This window comes from Helicoverpa zea, chromosome 5, assembly GCF_022581195.2.
Source record: "Helicoverpa zea isolate HzStark_Cry1AcR chromosome 5, ilHelZeax1.1, whole genome shotgun sequence".
NCBI classification, from domain to species: domain Eukaryota; kingdom Metazoa; phylum Arthropoda; class Insecta; order Lepidoptera; family Noctuidae; genus Helicoverpa; species Helicoverpa zea.
In genome coordinates, this window is record NC_061456.1 from 11,091,539 (window position 1) to 11,112,974 (window position 21,436).

General features: G+C 35.8%; 2 protein-coding genes across 2 annotated transcripts; both read left to right on the plus strand.

The window, feature by feature from the left end:
- Window positions 1–4,628: 4,628 nt before the first annotated feature.
- Window positions 4,629–10,372, plus strand: LOC124630598 (proton-coupled folate transporter-like). Its single transcript, XM_047164561.1, has 7 exons — window positions 4,629–5,420; window positions 6,648–6,807; window positions 7,611–7,712; window positions 7,997–8,134; window positions 8,439–8,522; window positions 9,206–9,362; window positions 10,225–10,372. The coding sequence occupies exons 1-7, from the start codon at window positions 4,629–4,631 to the stop codon at window positions 10,370–10,372; spliced, it is 1,581 nt and encodes a 526-aa protein (XP_047020517.1).
- Window positions 10,373–14,245: 3,873 nt separating this feature from the next.
- LOC124630393 (proton-coupled folate transporter-like) lies at window positions 14,246–21,230 on the plus strand. Its single transcript, XM_047164271.1, has 7 exons — window positions 14,246–15,145; window positions 15,247–15,388; window positions 15,678–15,779; window positions 16,806–16,943; window positions 17,290–17,373; window positions 18,926–19,082; window positions 21,105–21,230. Exons 1-7 carry the CDS (start codon window positions 14,345–14,347, stop codon window positions 21,214–21,216), a joined length of 1,536 nt encoding a protein of 511 aa, XP_047020227.1. The 5' UTR covers window positions 14,246–14,344; the 3' UTR covers window positions 21,217–21,230.
- Window positions 21,231–21,436: the final 206 nt, after the last annotated feature.

Below are 21,436 nucleotides of genomic sequence, written 5' to 3' on the forward strand. Positions count from 1 at the left end.
CTAGATATCTTGGGGGTACTGTATGATTCATCAGAAGTCTCGCATTCTGTGAGTATGTGTGAGTCAAATAGCATAGTGCTGTGTTGTACTGGCGATTGGTGTAGCGTTTCATCATTTACATTTTCATTTATGTTAGCAGTTAGTTGTATCGGAGACACTGGTTTAGTGAGTGGTTGCTTTTTCCGTAAGGTAATATTAGACTGTACATTATCGTCTGCATATTTCTTATTTTTTATGCACAACTTACACCTCCATTTCTTTTTAGCTTCTGCGTCCTTAAGACGATATGTTGCTTCGGGATAGCCGTCGCAGTCTAGCTCGTATCTATTTTTGCAGGCAGAGCATAGAGCGGTATTTTTTATATAGACCATTTTTTTACATTTATGACAAGGTACCAGTGGCGCCATCTTACGGATACTGTTGTTATTTCTTGTCAAATTTAAGGACATTGTATATAGTAATAATAACTTACAAATATTTGAAAAATGTTGCTCTTAACGAAAAGCGAATGCACGTAGTGGGATTTGAACTCACGGACATTCACGTGGATTTGTTGAACGGCAAAAGTAGAACTCCTTTGTACGGGGCTACCGGTACTTAATATTTGATGTCGAATTTAGTGTGTGCTTTGGTTATTAGATGTTTATACAAACAAACAATCCGTTATGGCAATTTAAATTCAAATCACTTTTTGGCGTCACTTTTTTGAAAACTTTGTTGTTATTTTTTAAAATGTTATTGTTTTTGCACTAAACTTACTTTAATGTTTATAACGTTTATAGAATACGGTATTTTATGTTTTTACACTTTGTTTTATTATGAATTTAGTTACTTTACACACTTTTTTTTTAATCTTTAATTTTTCTTTCACTTTTTTTTTTAATTAATTTAATTTAAGTTTTGCTCACACTGTACTGTACTGCCAACTTTGTTAGTTTGTTCGGGCTCATTAATCAGTATGGAGATGAATGGTAATGCGCACATTGCAATGATCAGGTATCCGGCCGTCACCAGACCGACTAAAAAGTTTGGTTTCCCGATCTCTTTAAAAGTAAACTGTCAGCCAAACATCGGGCCAACTTTCAGCCGATAATTTAGTCTGCAGTAAGTGGGGCTGATGGTCTTAACTGAAGCTCTTCTGTAACTTCAATGGATGTTTACATTTCATGTGCAACGATTGCAACTCGCATTATAATGAAAATTGTTTGTTAAACAATATCAATTAGAGGTCGTTATGTTATTAATATCTGATATGTTATCTGCAGACAAAAATAATATCGGAAGAGTTTGCTATCGTCATTTGTTTAACTTTAAAATAGAATCGGAGGAAATAAGCTGAAGGTATAGGAGGCGATATGTGCGGACGACAGCTAAGGACGGAGATCGGAGAAATAAAATCTAAAAGGGATAATGTTTGTCAATTTGGTTAAGCAATGCTTGGTGCGGTCGGTCTTTGCATGAGAAACCATCTTATCACGACGAAATCTGAGGGATCGAGGTGTTTCTGAAAGCACGTTGAACTAGTGGGTTGCAGCTGTATTTGAACGGGAGTCAGAAGCAAGAAAGTCTGACAATCGGTTCTACTATCTAAGAGTTATGAAAGTTACGGGTTGAGGAGGTCAGATAGGTAGTTGCTCTCGTAGAATACTGGCAGGTATTCAACTGCATCCAGTTTGACTGGAAGCCGACCAATATAGTTAAAAAAGGGCAATCAGATGATTGTGTTGTTGACCGTACACTCAAACATGAAATACCACACTTAGGTACCTACGTCAAACAAACTTCTTAAAACCCGAAAGATAGCAAGCCGGACATAACATTTGTAACACATAACAAATCCTCCGAACATAATTGCCACAAAAGCAATTGTTGTAAGCTCAAAATCTCATACACCTTAGTACCGAAATGTAGGTGTGAAGTTACGACCAATTCTTCGCTGTAAGCAGAAAAATATGTCGGCAGTAAATTAGTTTTAGAAAACAATGGCGACGCGCCACGAACGTTCCCTAACATTTTTCAACAAAGTACGGTAACCACGGTTCTCTTGATGGATAGTCTGCTTAAGGAACTCTTAGTGAATGGAAACTAAGCTTTGATTGATCATTTTGGGCACGTTTTTTTGCAACTGAAAAGGGAGATTGATTTTTTTTTGTTATAGTTTGTTGAAAAATTGAATGGAAGTAGTTTTTTAGGTGTTCTTTGTTGATGTCGATTGAAGTCTTATTTTACACGTGTTTATGAAATTTCTTTGATCTGAGGAAGTACCTAAGTAGTAACGTGAAGGTTCGAAAACATGCAAAGCTCATTAAATAAGTACCTAGCTCTTGTTCTAAAATATTGCAGATGCTTAGATATATCTTAGGGATTTGCAATGGCTGTAGAAAACATGGTCTGATGTAAGGTTTTGTAGTATTACTCTCGGTTTGGCCTCCTACTAGATAACGCAATTTTCGTCATTTAAAATCAAGATTGTCACTTCACGACTTAGAAGATCTTGCGAATAGGTACTTTAACTATTTCTTTTTACTGAAAAAGTTTAGTTTTTGTTCTATTTTCTAGCTTTTGATGGTGATGTTTAGTTCCAAAACTTTTGGTTCTCGAAGTAATTGCGTCATTTATTCGAAGATCAACCTCTGAGCCTTTGTCCCAACTATGTTGGGGTCGGCTTCCAGTCTAACCGGATTCAGCAGAGTACCAGTGCTTTACAAGGAGCGACTGCCTATCTGACCTCCTCAACCCAGTTACCCAGGCAACCCAATACCCCTTGGTTAGACTGGTGTCAGACTTACTGACTTACTTACTTATTCGAAGATGTGCATGAATAAACGAATATATGTAGGTACTTCAAAACAAAGAACGTAGTATAGGTAGATATCAATGTTAGCAATTTTAAAGGTTGTTAAGATAACTTGGAGAAGTTCGTTCGCTGTTCAAGTTTTCGATTAGCTTCAGTAATCGAAATTCTTTAGGTAATGTCGCGCGACAAGATGTTTGTCGTAGATTCAGATATTTACAATGTTCCTGATCACAGATTGCAATTTAAAGTTTAACTAAATATCGACAATATGCATCATTAAATTAAACAATGTGGAAAGATCTTAAGAAGTTTTTTATTTAACACATATGATTCCCCGAAGTGTGCAGGAAAACCTCGTTAAAAATGTATTAAGCTTTGCATTACTGCTTTACAAACATAGGTACCTACATTCACAATATCGATTTTGTATTTTACCGTACTTAATGGCTTGTAAATTATTTACACAATTTACCAAACTTCAACTAATCCTTGTTAATTTCATAACAAACCTTATCCTACCTCCGACCAAAAAGCTAGATCCCCTACAACTAAATAAAAGTGCATTGACTCAAGAGCGCTCACACTCTGTGAGGCATTACCACGACACATTCTTCTAGCTCCACACAGATATATAAAAATAGCGTGTCTTTTAATTTAAATGCACATCTGGGCTTGGACGTGCACTTACTCAAGTCCACTGAGATTAATAGGACCCTGGGAGTATCGTCCCTTCTTGGGCCAAAGCGTCCTGAGCCAGGCTTTGGGTTGTAGACAGTTATTCGAAGCTATGTATGTTTTTGTCTTGATCTATTTAAATACCTAGGTATCTAATATACTAATAAATAGTGATTATGGTTCGGCATATATTACTTTCTGACTAATATACATAGATTGAAATGCAACTCTCATTGCAACGCATTCAAGCTCATGCATGTCTATTACAAAGAACAGGATGTAATAAGCCAGGCGAGAAAGGTGACCGAAAATAAAACACCTCTTGACCTATTTAGAACTTCCATCAAATACATTTTCAGTTATCAACCCACCATCTCATTCTATAAAAAGTTTGCACAATCCACCTACTTAAGTGCGAAACGAAACACTATGAAAGGCAAAAACAAAAAACGATTAAAAAGCCTCTTATGTAAATTCCTTGGCACAAAAGCACCAACATATTGTACCCCATCACATACAGGATCTAAAAACAAGTTTTTAATGAAAATCCCCATCTGGCTTTGTTAAACCGCAAATTAAGACGGCTGGCATCTAGATTGCTCTGTTTATTTTTTATAGTGGACAAATTGGATGCGGTTGTGAAAAGAGGGTAGTTTCTAAAGATTTTTAAATTGCTAGCGAAGTCAGTCTATTGATTTGCGAAGCTATTAGATTGGCTACTACAGAGTAATAGGAAAAAGGACTCTGAAAATAATAAGAATATATGTCATGTGATAAAAAAAATATTTTTTTATATTTTTTAAGGTTTTGGACATCCCTGTTTCACATGACAATTCACATAATTACACGTCCAAATAGAGTGCCCTTCACGATAAGGTCATTTGGGGTGTGTTTGGAGAAACAAATAACTTTAATCAGCACAGAGATTTCATAATATCACCCGTGCATGATAATTACGTCAAAATAAACAAACTTGCTCCTTTATAAATACAACAGACAAACAAAACAATGTTTGTCTCCTCGGTTGCGTCTTAGAAAAACTGATAAAATATCTATAATTATAACAATAGTGAAGCCTATCACACAACAAGCTAATATTTGATTGGCAATCATCATGCCACGGGAAAATTTTCGTATTCTCTAAACCTTAGTAGTCATGGCACCGTCGGAAAAGATGGGTTACCCGGAGGAGCAGCCTTTAAAAGATAAAGCGATCCCGAAAAAGAAAACCTTTAGAGAAAAGCTTGCATCAATCAGAGAAAACATAACCGTTGAACCTGTTTTGGCTTGCTATGTGGTCCCGGGAATGCTGTCAAGATTGGCAACACAGAACCTCAACCTGGACAAAGCATGTCGGGTGAACATGAAGTTTGGCGATAAGGTTTGCGATGCACTGATTGCTAGAGAAGGAAATAAGTACCTGAAAGAAGAACTGGCGATCCAAGAGCTTATAGCAGGGATGGAGATGTGGAAGAGCGTTCTTCTGACTGCGTTACCAAGTTTCCTAATCCTCTTCATGGGAGCCTGGAGCGATCGAACAGGGAAGCGAAAGATCTGCATTCTTCTACCAATTATTGGGGATCTCCTGACGTGTATTAGCAGTATACTCAATGCATATTATTTCTACGAGCTGCCGGTGCAAGTGACTATGTTTTTTGACGGATTCTTCCCGGCCATTACGGGAGGTTGGATCACCACATACATGGGTATCTTTGCGTATATCAGTGACATTTCTAGTGAGGAGTCCAGGACGTTTAGAGTGGGGATAGCTAACCTGTGTTTGACAGCCGGAGGTCCAATAGGGTCAGTTCTCAGCGGGATTCTGCTGAAGCTCACTGGGTACTACGGAGTATTTACCATCAGTTCTTTGCTTTACATCTTCAGTATTTATTATGGATTCATTTGCATAAAAGATCCGGAGCGGCCTATTACTGAGAAACCAAAGCAGGTCAGTACATTTTAATTTTTAATAGAAAGTAAGTTAAGGACGATTTACCTCATAATTATCTTCTTTTATTCATTCTGAAATTACGAAAATGTATTGTAATACACACACACATTGAAGTGATAAATACTCAAAAGGGATCAAAGGGGGAGACCTATGTTCAGCAGTGGACGTCCTATGGCTGAGATGATGATGATCACTCAAAATTTAGAAAATTCGCAGTCAATACTACCCACGAAAGACTGATCCTTGCTGTAGTCCACTGCAAGCTCATGCGTGATTTGTTTAAAAAAAAAATTGGAATTCTGAGTGTTAATTAGGACGTAGAAATTAATTTTCATTTCGTATTATAATCAAAGGTAGGATTTTCAGAAAAAAATCCAGTGTTTTATTGACACAAAGTGTATACTCTTACTTTGTTTATTCTATTACCTACCTATGTACTTTCGCATTACATTATAATTGATTAATTAACTAGGTTACATTTTAATTAAATGATAAAGTAGAGTTTGTAATTGCGTTAGAATTCGTGCATTGTATTTGTGAATGATTCGTCTTGTTGATTTGTTATTGATAAGAATAGAACGTAGCTTCTTACTTTGTTGCGAATGAAATGAATAATAACTGGTGTGAAATAGTTTCTATTGTTTAAAAACGCAGGCTGCACCATTTAACAGTTACCAAATAATAACCAGCCGTCAAAACGATTTGACTAATGGGCGGCAATTTTACGGCAGGTTATGGTTTGGTTGTCTATATAGTTAAAAATAACTATTATAGTAATCTGTGGTTAAAGGGTGCAACTCACCCTTGATATAATTATTTATTAATAAAATTGCTACAACCAGGTAGCCAGGTAGTAAAAAGTTACTATTTCTGAGCTTTTAGACAAAGGGTGGATGCCATATGAAAAATGAAAATTATGAATCTTGAACAAATGGGATGCTGAACTTGAACAAATTACATCCTTTGAGTTCGGAGTCGGTATCGTGAAAATTAATGTAACAAAAATATTGTCAAATAGCAATAAAATAGTCTTAACAGGTATCACATTGAACACTCAATCGTGCGAAAATTTCTGACATCGTCAGAACTCTAGAATATATGACTTACTTTACGTAAAGATGTATTTCGTGACATAAGAAGGTACACATATAATTTAAATCTCGACCAACACAGTGACAGAAGCCATTCATGTGAAAGGTCTAATAATGGGATTTATAATTGCAGAATGAATCGACCGACGTAAGGGGCTTCCTAAAGTCCTTTTTCGACATAAAACACGTGAAAGACACTCTAACTGTCGCATTCAAAAATGGACCTAACAAACGGAGGATAAAGTCCATTTTGGTACTGGCATCGATCACATTTATATATGGCCCGTCTCATGGTACGTACTTGTTTTAGTCTTATATTTTATTCAATGTTAGTACTGAATTTCGGAGATAAATCCGAATTATCATCGGGGATCTATGGAATTATTTATTTTTGTCTTTAGTTTGGTGAAGTATTTCTATGTATTACGTTGGGAAGGTGATTTTCCTTGTGTTATTTACTTAAAGAACGTAAATGGAAAAATATTACTTAGTCCTGATTTGTTCTGTATTTTGTCGAATTGCGGCGCGAATGGAGAAAGGGAGAGTTTTGTAACTGAATCATCATGAAGTTCGAATGTATCGAATGTAGATGTTTTAAGAACCCTGAATATCAGGGGCCGTCAGCAAATTATCATTCTAGTTATACTACAAATTAACTATGTTTTGGCACTAATGATGTACTGGCTCAGTTACCTGATTTGAAAACAATTGAATGCCGGTTGCATAACAACTGCAAGCAGGTTGTCTAAGCACAAAACGACTGCCACAGATATTGGGGCTAGACTAAAAATACGTACACATTTTGCAAAATACAAAACTCTTTTTAGCTAAACTACAAATTGAAATGGTATCCGCTAAAATTCGAGTGCCTTTTGTATTTTGTGTATAAAAATCTATTCGATTTTAAACTAATACTTTTTGAGAATAGTGGATTTGTACTTTTATATGGGCGTGTATTTTTTGCGATTTTATTCAAGCTGAAAACTAACGTTTTTCGAAACGATCCATTTCACGCACGTGGTTTACCAACTAGATCTATGAAGGGATTTTTTGATATATTTTTGTATGTATTGATGTAAATTCTGTATGTTTTCAGGTGAGAATACCGTACGGTATCTGTTTACTCGGTACCGTTTCAACTGGGATGCGCTGAAATACAGTTTTTACAGCACTTTCTTTATTTGCATCCACTCGCTTGGTAAGTAATATTATTGGAAATTAGTAAACAAATGAAATAACGATACAGTTTAATAAGATTTATATACTAATTAAGACTGAGTAATATCGGAGCGGAGCGGTCTTAAACATAACTATCATTTTCTTTTCTCACACATTTTTTCAAAGGTCACTTTTTATGCCTAATGTACATTAAAAAAAAAGAAATTCAAAGTAAACTTGAACGCAAATCGAGAAAAATCTTAAAACACCCTTGTGAAATTCTCTCTACTTATCAGTTCCCATATTGCTACTTAATTTTTTCAGGAGCGTTAATATCAATAAGTCTGTTCAGCCACCGGCTACAATGGGACGATTCAGTCTTAGGTCTGATCTCCAACTTCAGCAAGATAATCGGAGGCCTTTACACTGGCCTCGCTAGGAATACTAGAGACATGTATGTTGGTAAGTGGTATCTCAATTTATAGAGTTTCAATCATTCTTTATTTGCCTAACTTCTGCAGTAATCATCATCATCATATCAGCCGTACGTAGATCTCCCCCAATGTTTATATATTTTTTTTAATGATTGGGTCGAATTCTAATAGGCCAGTATATGGTAAGATGCTTTGTATTGTATCTGATGTCCATAGCGGTTTTTCTAATAAGTGCCCTGCGCGTCGGGCACAAGCGCAACTGCCGTGCACTGGGTCCCTGGATCATTTCTTTGAATTATATGTTTTTGTATTAAATTCAGAATGTTTTTCAGCGGTGGCTATTGAGATGTTCAACGCCACCTCGTTTACCGCACTCAGGTCGATCTCTTCCAAACTAGTTACAAGTGATGAACTAGGTAAATTTACATTAATTTATTACAATATTCAATGTGAAATTAATTTCATCATCTGCCTGGCTTTTTCCCAATTCTGTTGGGGTCATTTAAATGAAACGACTGCTATCTGACTGACTATAGTATACTTATTTGAGGTTCAATTGAAAGCAATATCCAAGTTATTTTATTTGGCTTAGTACATCTTTGTCTTGCCGAAAGAATTAAATTGAATTGAATTGAATTGCCTATTCAACAAAACAACGAAAAAACTTCTTGAAAAAACTTTAAAACATATCCTTACAAGGACATCCTTACATATCCTAACTAATATTATAAATGAGAAAGTAACTCTGTCTGTCTGTCTTTCTGTCTGTCTGTCTGTCTGTCTGTCTTTTCTTCACGCCTAAACTACTGAATCGATTTGTGTGAAATTTGGTACAGATATAGTTTGAAACTTGAGAAAGGACATAGGATAGTTTTTATTACAAAAAAATATAAAAATAAAATTTATTCCGGACATATAGCGCCACCTATTGGTCAAACCAAAAATCTACCGGAAGTTACTATTCCACGCGAAAGAAGTCGCGGGCAAAAGCTAGTATGTAGAATAAATCTTCAACAAACAGTCAACCTAACATCAATATTACCAAAAAAACGGGTCACCAACAATTGACTGTTATCTCCCCAATTCCTACGTGTTCCAGGTAAAATGACATCGTTCTTCAATCTGATGGAGGTGGTGACCTCCATGGTATTCGGCCCTATCTACTCCTGGATATATATGTGCACCTTGGAGATAGATGCTGGTATCGTGTATTATGTTAGCACGGTTCTTACAGTGCCACCGCTGTTGTTTTTTGCGTAAGTATTTTTTTCATAGCCTGTCGTCCCACTACTGGGCAAAGACCTCTACATTTTGTCTCCACACCTCTCGAACTTTTGAGTGTTCCCCACCAATCAATTGGTTTTGATTATGAGAAGTTTTTTGGCAGCTAGCAGACTATTCCAAGTTTTTATTTGCTACAGAAAAGTATACCTACTGTTATTAAAATACTTAATTAATTAAAGATAGTTAAATAAGGAATATAAGTCTCTATACCCTTATATATTTAAGCCTAGTTAAGACAAACAAAACTTAAATAGAAAGAGCATTTCTTCATCTCTTTCATAATTAGGCGTAATTAGTGTTAACAAAAGATTAAAAGTTAAATCAGTAGGGATTAATAAATATAACCCTTAAAACTTCGTAGTTAATGCAAATGCTAAAATAAATTATCTGGCTTAAGACTTTTTTAATTTATGCCTAGTTTTTAAACAAAAATTTTCAACTGCGCCTAACGTAAATTAAGAGCGATTTGTGAAGGCTTCAATTATATTGCTTTCAATTAAAAATTGGACAGGCGTAGAATTAAACAATGCGTGGAAAAAAATCGGGATACAATCTGACATTAAATATATTAGGCTAAACAGTTTCAAAGATAGTTCTGGCACCAAAAGTTACCCATGTACCACAAGACCAGACTACTTCTATGAGGCAAAAATCGAGACTTATGTTACAATTGATAATGTTCTCACCATAGAAATACACTCACTTTTTAGGAATTCAACACTAAGGAAAGTCCCAAATTCGGAAAACAAAACGGTCTATTTGTCCCACTGCTGGGCATAGATCTTATTCATACTGAGAAGGCAAAAAATTTTTTAATCACTTTCATTTTTACAGCTGGTTCTTCATACAATATCGGAAAGATGTTGCCAGATCAAAAGTTGCAGATGGAGAAAAAAATATACCTGAATTGCAAAATAATAAGAAAAAGGATTCACTCATTAACAGCATTGATTTGGAACATGAAGCCATATTTGTCGAATAAAAAAATATTATTTACTTAATTATTATTTTTATAAAATATTTTTTATAATTATAGAATTAAGTGATGCCTAATATAGATTATTATAAGAATTTATAATTGTAGGAATGAATTGTATAATCATAATATTGTACTGTATTGTATTTAAAAATGTTATTTATTTGTATGTCTGTTTTATATAAACAAGACTATTTCAGAATTTCACATCATTATAAAATATCTTTACATTCTTGATGAGATTGCTTGAGAATAGATATATTCTTTAAGTTGATGTATTTGTATGTACGTAAGAATAGTTTTAATTTTAATTAAACATTATACAATTTATTACAAAAAAATTGTGCCGTCCATTACCTGGGCAGTTTTGTGTTATTATTTCTCACTATTTGACATGGCAGTCAAGTAAATACATAGTATTTTTTTAATGATTTGTTTTTATTTTCTTTTAGATAAGTCATATCACCTATTTTATCTCTTGATCCATGCTTTTTTATATTTGTCCCGAAAACGATGTCCTATGTGATAAATGGCTCAATTTAGCGCTTACAATTTGTAAGCTAAGTAGGTATTATAATGGGAGTATAGGTTGTTGGGTTGTTATCAGATAGGCAGTCGCTCCTTGCAAAACACTGGTACTCAGCTGAATGCAGTTAGACTGGAAGCTGACCCCAACATAGTTGGGAAAAGGCTCGGGAGATGAGGTTGTTGGGGTGGTTAAATGTTTTAAAAACTAATAATAATAACGGCCGATTTCGGCCACGGCGGCTGTTCTCATTTAAGGAGATCAGCCAGCTGCGCAGGACATATTATAGTGCACGAACATTTGCGCAGACACAGGTGCACTCCCTATTCCTTCACTCTTATAACCCGATGGGACGGCAATCCGACACGACCGGAAAGAGATCAGGCGCAGGACCGACATTTACGTGCTCTCCGATGCACGGGTGAATCAATCACCACCTTCCAGACTACGGGCTACTTTTGTGAAAGTTTAAGAAAACCCACAAAGCGATTTCGGCTCGACCCGGGAATCGAACCCGAGACCTCGAGCACACCAGCCGCGCTTGCGACCACTAGACCAACGAGGCAGTCAAGTTGTTAAAAACTAAAGTCCACATAGAAAAACTGTGTGCCTGAAGAATCGGGCGTAATCACAGGAACTATCTAGCAGTCTGATAACAGAACTTCCATCTTAGAGACGATCATAATAATATCTGGATGCGCGAATTTTTGCTTTACCAGATTCTCCAAAGTTTTCTATGCAGAGTCTGATGAAATCAGATAAATAAACCGAAATACAGTAGAAACCAAACATTTATATACCAATTTCTTATCTAAGTATGTATACAATTATAAAATTAAGTAAATCCTTTAAGTTTGCGGAAATAAAGCTTAAGATAAGCAGTTTTCGATTTCACAATGTTGTGAAGTAGATTTTTTTGAGGACGTGGCATGCAAGTCATGTGTGTTTAAGCAAAAATACTTAGTTCAAATATAGATGCCGAAATGAATAACATCATGATAACAGTTTAACAGAAAGTTTTGCATAAAGGTTTCTTAGCCAACACTCTTCTATGACCACAAACTACTTAAACGGTTAAGGTGTTTGGTACACAGATCTTACAAAGCCCGTGAAAAAACATTTTTCGCCATAAAAAGTATTTTTAGCCATTTTTTACCCGATGCGGTTGCGGGAAGTGGTGCACCCGATACGTGATACCCGAAAAGCTAGTTTATTTCTACTCCTAGTATTGACCGAACCCATCTATTGGGATGTTTTACAATAACATAAATATATTTCTATCACTTTCTCTTAAAGAGATGTTTTTATAACACAAAAAAATATTTGTACAAGATTTAAGGCTATCGGTTGAAAACCTCTTTAATTGCGAGTTCAGTAACGGCCATATTTTTAATCTGTACGTGCCAGACAGTGTACAATGTATACAAAATATATTGCAAGTTATTTTCATTAAGTTCTTATTTATTACTAATCATTGGCTCACGAAGCTGTGATTTCTAGATGGTAGGATTATGATAAAGTGTACCTTTAGGTGATAATCATAATTACACCAACATAAGTTCAAAGGATTTTATTTTCATCAAAACATGGTTCACTTAAAATCATCATCATCATCCTCCTGCCCTTATCCTAATTAACATAGTTCACTGAAAATGTTTAATTAAAAACGTAGAATTCTTTTCTGGGTAGCTAATGACTTTAATGAAATCACAATTTCAATATGTGTTAATACAATAATTATTACAAGTTAGAACATACCTACATTTTGAATTTTTTTTTAAATAATAGGTACTTAGCACAGAGTAAAAAGACAAATAATTGATTTAATTTCGGAAAAACCAATAATAATTGGTGAAACACTTGATTAAACTTAGTTTTTATTTTCGAGCGTTTTATTTGCAGGTCTGCAGTCAGTTATTAATATTCTTATTATAAAGTCGAGGTCCACATAAGGAGAGTTCAAAAATACTCTTTGCTAGAATTTAAAAAAAAGAATGTGTAAATGTTTTTGCACGTGCGTGCGTTATACTTATATTAGACTTATAAGATTTAAAAAGTGTGTTTGTTTGTGAGTGTGTATGTTTTTTTAAGAATATTAACTGTCAAATTGTACGTACCTAATATAATTGTTAATTACATAGAATACCTAAACAAAAAAGATATAGTTAGAATTTGAATTTCCTTGAATTCTTCTGTAAAAATGTTATTGTAATCGTGGTTAAAAATATCCCAAGGCATTTTTGCAATGTCATTCTACAGTTGCTGAAATATGTAAATTACTTGACATATGTTTTTCCCAAAACCAGTTCTAAGTGCTCTTAATTTAATTTAATTTTAATTTATTTAACTTAGTACTTGTCAGCATCGCACATGTGGAATAAAATAACTATATGTAAGCAATATAATAAGTATAAAAGATTGACAAAATAACAATTGAAACAATAAGTAATTTTCATAAAGGATCTAAGAATATAACACGGTATTATGCAGGTTTCCGCGTTGCAAAATTGAACTGTCATTATTTACCAAACATAAGAAGACTTTTCTATAAAAATCAACAGTAATTCCAGTCACAATGATAATCATTTTGCATTTATTAAGATGGAAGCCCAAATTCACCGGCAATATAAAAGTCCATTCTTCTTTAAACTACTGTTAACTTTAGAAGGTCAATATGAAAATGTATGGTAAACGGTTGTTTTAAGAAAACTGGCGTTTAGTTGTCGGTGAACTTGGGCCAGTATTGTCGCAATCTCTAGAGCCACCGAGACAATTGATTACGATGTTTGTATAATTTTATCTAGACACGAAGGTGCAGTGGCAAACTAAATACTCTGCGTAAATATTCGCTTGTTACAATTATTTGACTTTGATAACTCGTAATAACTACAGGACGTTTAGTTTTTATTGAAAACAAATAAGGAAAAAGAATATTTAGAAAACATACTTGTCGATTCTACTGTCCAAAAGATCCTCCTACTCATGAAAGATTTAACTTACCTACTATAATGATGTCCTGAACATACCCCAATGTTTAGCTTCTAAAGTATTGTTCATTTCATTCAACAGGTTCTATAAAATAAATAAATCACATTTCTAGAGAAAGGAGTATGTTCCAAGAAAAGAAAGGAAAAAGTTTTTTTCCGATATGGACTGCATGCTGGTCTAAACCTAGTTAGGAAAGCAGAACCTTCCATTAACACAACAGGAAATAAAAGTAGTAATGGCGGAATCGACAGTTCTGATATTAGGCCTATGTCTGCAACCCCAACAAAAACAACACCTATTATAATAATTTTTGTCTAAAATATTTTTTGGATCATACCGTACGTGACACCCCTCTAAACATGACAAATAATATGTAATTATGATTACATGAAACGAATGAACTTATAGTTATTTAATTATAACACTACGGTTAGATTAAGAAATACTTTCGTTGAGTGAACACCATGTCAGGTGCAGAAAAAAAAGAAACAATTGAAGAGCAGCCATTAAAAGAGAAAAATAATGAAAAAACTGAAACTGAACAAGAAGGTTTTATAACAAAGCTATGGAAGATAAAGTCAAATATTACTGTAGAACCCATGTTAGCGGGGCTCATCATACCCTCAATGTTAGCCAGGTTGGCGATACAGAATTTGAATTTGGATAAAACGTGTCGAGTCAAACTGAACTTCAATGAAACTATTTGTGATGCTCTGATCGATAAGAGAGGAAACTTGACGGAATACGAAGGTGATGTGCAGAAGATAATTTCCAATATAGAATCATGGAAGAGTGTGATACAAACATCGATTCCAACACTTTTGGTGCTGTTCATGGGAGCTTGGAGCGACAGGACGGGGAACAGAAAACTGTGTATCTTACTACCAATCTTTGGGGAGTTTATGGTGTGCATCAGCAATTTGTTCAGCACCTTCTTCTTTGAAGAAATTGGTGTTGAAGTGACTATGTTCTTTGAAGCTTTCTTCCCGGCTATCACTGGTGGTTGGGTTATGGTCTATCTTGGAGTCTTCAGCTACATAAGTGACATAACTGACGAACAATCTAGAACATTTAGAGTGGGTCTCGTGAACCTTTGCATGACTGCTGGGATTCCTATAGGAACGGCTTTAAGTGGGATCCTATTAAAGGTACTAGGGTACTACGGCATCTTTATAATTTCGGCAGTCATTTATACAATGACTTTTACTTATGGATTTATCTATTTGGAGAGTAATACTAAACCACGCCATGATAAGGATGAAAAGGTAAATATATTTTTTTGTATCTTTGAAAATAAGCACACGTGCTAAATTTTGAAAAGTTTTACCTTAACAATGATCACTACATTTTTGAATATTCTTTTTAGGTAAAGCCAGTAACTTGTTCTGATATGGTGACACTAGTGAAAGAAACAGGAGATGTAGCTTTTAAGAAGAGGGAGACAAACTTTAGAAAGAAAATCATCTTGACACTGCTTGTTGTGGCCATAGTTTATGGTCCTAACCATGGTGAGTAGAAGATCATCAATTGACCCTTAAGATGATTTCTATTGTCAAAGAAGTTTTTCTATAATCGCAAGTGCTAGCTGAAGTAGCAATATGGCTACTAAAATCACTTTATGATCACGTGGTTTATCTAGTTTGGGCTGATTTTTCAATGATCAGTTAACTTCTATCAGAGGAATCAATATGGCGGGTTGACATATTTTCTATACAAAAGCTGTCAAATCATGATAAAAGTTATCTAGCCATTGAAAAATCAGCCCTATATTTCCTTACTCATTACCATTTTTTTTAGGTGAACACATCATAACATACATGTACCTCAGATACAAGCTGAAATGGGATGCTCTGAAGTACAGCTTATACTCTACTTACAGCATCATCACACATTCCTTGGGTTAGTATAATTATTTGCATCAGTTTGCCTATAAAGGGAAACTTGGAATACCGTAATTTAAATCAACATCCGATTTTGTTTATTAACAAGGGTGTTAAAGAACCGTATATTCAATTGTTTGTTTAACAAAAGCTATGAGACCACTTCAATGCATTATTTTTAATAATATTTTTTTTTAATAATAAAGGCTTTGATGAAAATCTCTTCCAATTTAAAGATTATAACAGATGAAAGTGACGCAAGAGGTCTATTGGAATGTAATATGGAATAAAAGGAATTGATTGACTTTGCAAGATGATCTAATGAATGTAGAACAATTTTAAATAACGATCTTGTTTTGACGAATAAATATCAATTTAGGCATAGAACAGAAACAACGATACTATACAAACATACATAATATACAGTAGATAACTTCGTAGTGGCTATAACAAAGTAAATAATAAGTACAATAGACGGTCTTATCACCAATATCGATGTCTTACAGACAACCTTTAGTTGGATAAAACATTTTTCCTTTAAGTTTTTGTTTGATTCAATGTAGTGCCAAACAACAAAGGATAATATAAAAACTATCGTGGTTTTGAAGATTTTTCTTTGATTGTCCAAACACATTTGGAAAAGCCTTTAAGCAATGGGAAAATCGAAAGATTTGACCATGTTAAAAAATATCTAGTAACGATACCAAACTACTGAATGATGGTTTCTGAGCTGTATGCATATTGCTTAGAGTTATAATTATCTATGCCATGAAAACTCAAGACCTGCCTAGACAAATATTCCTATAGCTGATGTCAATCCTGTCTTGAGAGCTCGTTAAGTTATTAGTCCTGCTCTTGATCTCTCTGCAGTCGCGTCCCATTCAACTATGAGAGTCAGGGACAAGAGAGTGCACCTTTGATGCTTGTGGACATGGGGCAGAAGCACTGCATGATATCCTTAAAAAATAGCAGCTCTGACTGGATATCAACAAGATAGGTTTTTAATTCAAGAATTTAAAATGGTGTATCTTTATAATAATTCCAGGAGCATTATTCTCTATCAGCGTGTTCAGCAAACGCTGGGGATTCCACGACTCCATGCTGTGCCTCATCTCCATCGTCAGCAAGCTGGCTGGCTCCATTCTGATCATCTTCGTGCAGACTGATCTTCATATGTTCATGGGTATGTATGTCTTCATTCGCTGTTCAATCAATATAGATTTTTTTAACTAACAGTTTCCTCGCGACGCTCCTAAAACCACGAGGATCTGAAACAGAATCTGAAGAATCTGTAAGTCTAAACTAATGTCATAAAAAGGAAAATTGATTTTTTCTGTGCCCTAAATGTGCCGAACTACTGAAACGATTTGAAAAATTATTTATGTATTATGAAACTACACTGTCCCCGGGGTGAAATAGGCTACTTATATTTTCTCCGGGTACGGAAAATAGATCCCTCGGCACGTGGGTGAACGTACGAAAATCAGCTAGTTGTACATAATTAATTAAGGATAATGTTGTTTTTCCAGTTCCATTAATCGAGATCCTGAACGCGACTACGTTCACATCTCTGAGGTCGATGGCATCGAAGCTTGTACCTAGTGAGGAAATGGGTGAGTTGGGTTTATATGAATGTTCCTTTATCATCAACTCCGACTTCAAAAAAAAGGAGGAGGTTCTCATTTCGGCTGTATTTTTTTTTTTTTATGTTTGTTACTCGATTTCTCAAAGACGCCTGGACCGATTTCAAAAATTCTTTTTTTATTTGAAAGGGTATGCTTGTCATTTGGTCTTATTGTCATCAGATCAGGATCTGATGGTGGAAACCCTGAGAAATCGAGGGCATCTCTTGAAAATTGTAGGCGAGCATGGGGTTCAAACTTTATATTTATGTGTTTATCTGATGAGACTACAATACTATGGAGGTTTAGGGCAGATCTGATGATGGAGACGACAGAGGATCGAGGGAACTCCTAAACGGCACATCTTAACTACCTCGTGTTTGGGCTTATTTTATTAGTGTTGACAAGATCTTTACACCGAAATGAGTAATGACTGCCACTGCAAGGTCCGAGATGCAGATGCAGTACAGTTTAGGGAACTCCTTAATGGTTGATAGCAGCTACATAATGTTTGGGTTTATTTTATTCGTGGTGATAAGAACTTTAAGCTGAGATGTGTTATGACTGCCACAGCAAGGTCAGTGATGCAGGTGCAGTACAGTTTAGGGAACTCATTAATGGTCGATAGCAGCTACATAGTGTTTGGGCGTATTTTATTCGTATTGATGTACACTTTAAGCTGAGATGGGTAATATTGCAGATTCGACAGTGAAGACGAAAAACAGTTTAAGGATATTCTAAATGGAAATATTTACAGACGTTTAAGTATTGGAAGGAAGATTTCTTAACCTCGTTATTTCTGCCAACGACCTGCCGTCGTGTGGTCGATTAAGTACCTTGTTGGCATCCAAATCTGACAAAACTATACCTTCTATACTTCTGACACGACTTAGCGCAAAATACCTCGTATTTGGGCTTATATTCTTTGTATTGATAAGAACTTTCCACTTATATGGATAGTGACAATTATTCGTATCACTATTATAAAAAGCTTTTTTACAAAAAAATTAAACCGACTTCCAAAAACACTAAAAAGCAAAAAAAAAAAAAAATTTAGGTGCATCGGCCTAGAAGTCGGTGGCAAAATTAACTTAGTAACATCCATTAGACACCGACTTCTAGGCCGATGCACATAAAATTATTTTTTTTTTGCTTTTTAGTGTTTTTGGAAGTCGGTTTAATTTTTTTGTAAAAAAGTTTTTGTCTAACCAACCCGAAAGTTATAAGTTATTGGTTAGTTTTAAGTGGAGAGGTTATGAAGTTATTACTTGATTTTCACTGTTTAACTACTTTGCAGTCCTGAATGGACTAATTTGTCCTTTTGTTTGAAAAGGGGAATCATCTGATGGCCGCTGTAGGTGCTAGGACAGGCAAAAACCTATTTCTGTTCCTTCTCCGGAACCCTTTGGGTATCAGGGCTACTCATACAGCCCCGCCTACGAACTTCGAAGCGTTGTAAACCCCTTCTTCTTATAGATTTGTTAGAAATATTTCACACCTGCCTGAAATATGTTAAATTAATTAAAAATAACTCTATTTCCAGGTAAAATGAACTCCTTGTTCAGTCTAGTGGAGACGCTAGCAGCCTTGATGTTCGACCCCACATACTCGAAGCTGTACTCCAACACCATCACGGTGTTCAGTGCCACTGTGTACGTGTTCAGCGCCATCATGACACTGCCTGCTATTGGGATGCTCATGTAAGTTATGCTGTCTTAGTACTTGGTATATTCCCGCTTTGTGGGTTTTGAGACTTTCACAAAGCAGTCAGTAATCTTTAAGTTGGTGATTGATACACCCGTGCATCGGAGAGCACATAAATCTGGGTCCTGCGCATAATCTCGCTCCGGTCGAGTCGGATTTTCTGTTCCATCGCGCTAAGGGAGTGAAGGAGTGCACCTGTGTCTGCGCAATTCCTTGTGCAATCCTGCGCAGCATGCTGATCTTTTTTTTGGCTTAAAGGACCTTGGTCCATACACACATACAGCTTTTTTATCGTCTCACTGCTAGGCACAGGCCTCCTCTCACAGGGAGAAGAATTGAGCATTAATCACCACGCTTGCTCAATGCGGGTTGGTGATTTCAGACTTTATAGTTCAGGTTTCCTCAAGATGTTTTCCTTCACCTTTTTATCAGCCGTTGGTGTCCAAGATATACTTAGAAAGTACATACAAATTTAGAAAAGTTGCATTGGTACACTTGCCTGACCTGGAATCGAACCCACACCCACATACTCGAGAGGTTGGTTCTTTACCTACTAGGCCACCACGACTTCATACACACATGATAATTTATAATTATAAAACACACACAACTTGATCTATTCGACACACCTAGTCAAGACTGAACCAAGGACCGGTGTAAGAAAGTTTAACTATAATTTAATAAAAAGGTCTGTTAAAATTGAGCATATAAAAGTTTGCAAGTTATCGACTGTATTAGGGTGCGTCCACATCTGGCGAATGCGCCGCGAATGCGCAGCACGCGAGCCGATCGCGAGCTGTCCGCGAGCTGCGCGCGTGCATTTTTGTTCGTGCGCCGCTTCTGCGCCGCCCGCGCGCAGCTCGCGCGCGACCTAAGCGCCGCACGCGAGCGGCGCGCAGGCGGCGCGCGACGTCTGCCATCTTCGATAGTACTGAGCCAATATACGGAACTGTAAGGGCGAGAACTGATTGCGCGCAGATCGCGCGCCGCTCGCGCGCTCTATACGAGCCTTGCGTGAGTTGCGCTAAAGAGGCGCACCGAACTATTGCAGTGACTGCACGCGCGCAGCTCGCGGACAGCTCGCGATCGGCTCGCGTGCTGCGCATTCGCGGCGCATTCGCCAGATGTGGACGCACCCTTATGTTTGGTATGACAACGAAGTGAAATGTAAATCATCTTTCACAATCACATATCATTGTTAAAGAAATCTTAACAACAAACATTGTTCTACGTTTCCTACCGGAAAGTACCAACAGGCGTTGTTATCATAATATTTTGGTTATTCTGGGAAAATTCGTGCACAAAATATATATAAGTACCATTAACGTATACATGTCATTGTGGTCATTTGACACGTTTAACCTTTAAGGTTACTTAATTCAGCAAAAACTCATTAATATTAATTTTAAAGAAAAACTATTCATCACATTTTGATTTGACAGCCACGTTAAATTCATTGATAGAAGTTGATTAGTCATAGAAAAACAGCTCTTTAGGAAAACTTTCTATATAGTAACGTTTTTACATAAGGTTCTATGTATGTAATGTACATATTTAAAAGGGGATTTCCAACGATGACCAGAGTTTATCAAAGTAAATAAATAATCGGTCACACGTAAATTCCGTGATATCACTACCTGAAAAAAGTGATAAAGTTTTTAGATAGTCATCAGTGAGTATCGTACTATAGCTGAATAATTTTTACAGTACAGTTTACTATTGCGAAGACAGCTTTAAAATATTAAAAATAATATTCCAAAAGGTATCACCAACCAATGAACCTATGAAACGAAAAAAAAAAATATGACCAGTACCTTCACTGTTACAGCCTTTTTATCGTCCCACTGCTGGGCACAGGCCTCCTCTCACACAGAGAAGGATTGAGCGTTAAGTACATACAGTACCTTCACATTTCGGATAATAAACTTGTCTGATGTATTTCATTTGGGGCACATTGCACCTTCTAGATTTTAAATATTAAGAACAAATTAAAATTGCTTTATTTAAATTCTTTTCAGATGGTTTTTTGTCCAGCACAGACGAGAGACGGCACAAAAGAAGCGGATGCAGGCTAAAGATGTCGAAACTCTATATGAAAGTGTTCCTGAAAAAGAAAAGGATGGAAAATAAATTGTTCATAATAACTTTTACGTTTTATTTTTAGTATACTTTGCTCTGTACAATATGCCTTTTATATTTGTAAATTACGATGGACAACTAGGTTCTAACTGGGAGAGTATTTTTTTTACCTCCTAATAGTTGATAAGCGGCGTCGTAATATGTATATGGATCATAATATGGATGATGAATGAACTCACTTTACACTTAAAATGGGAGTAGTACAATAAGG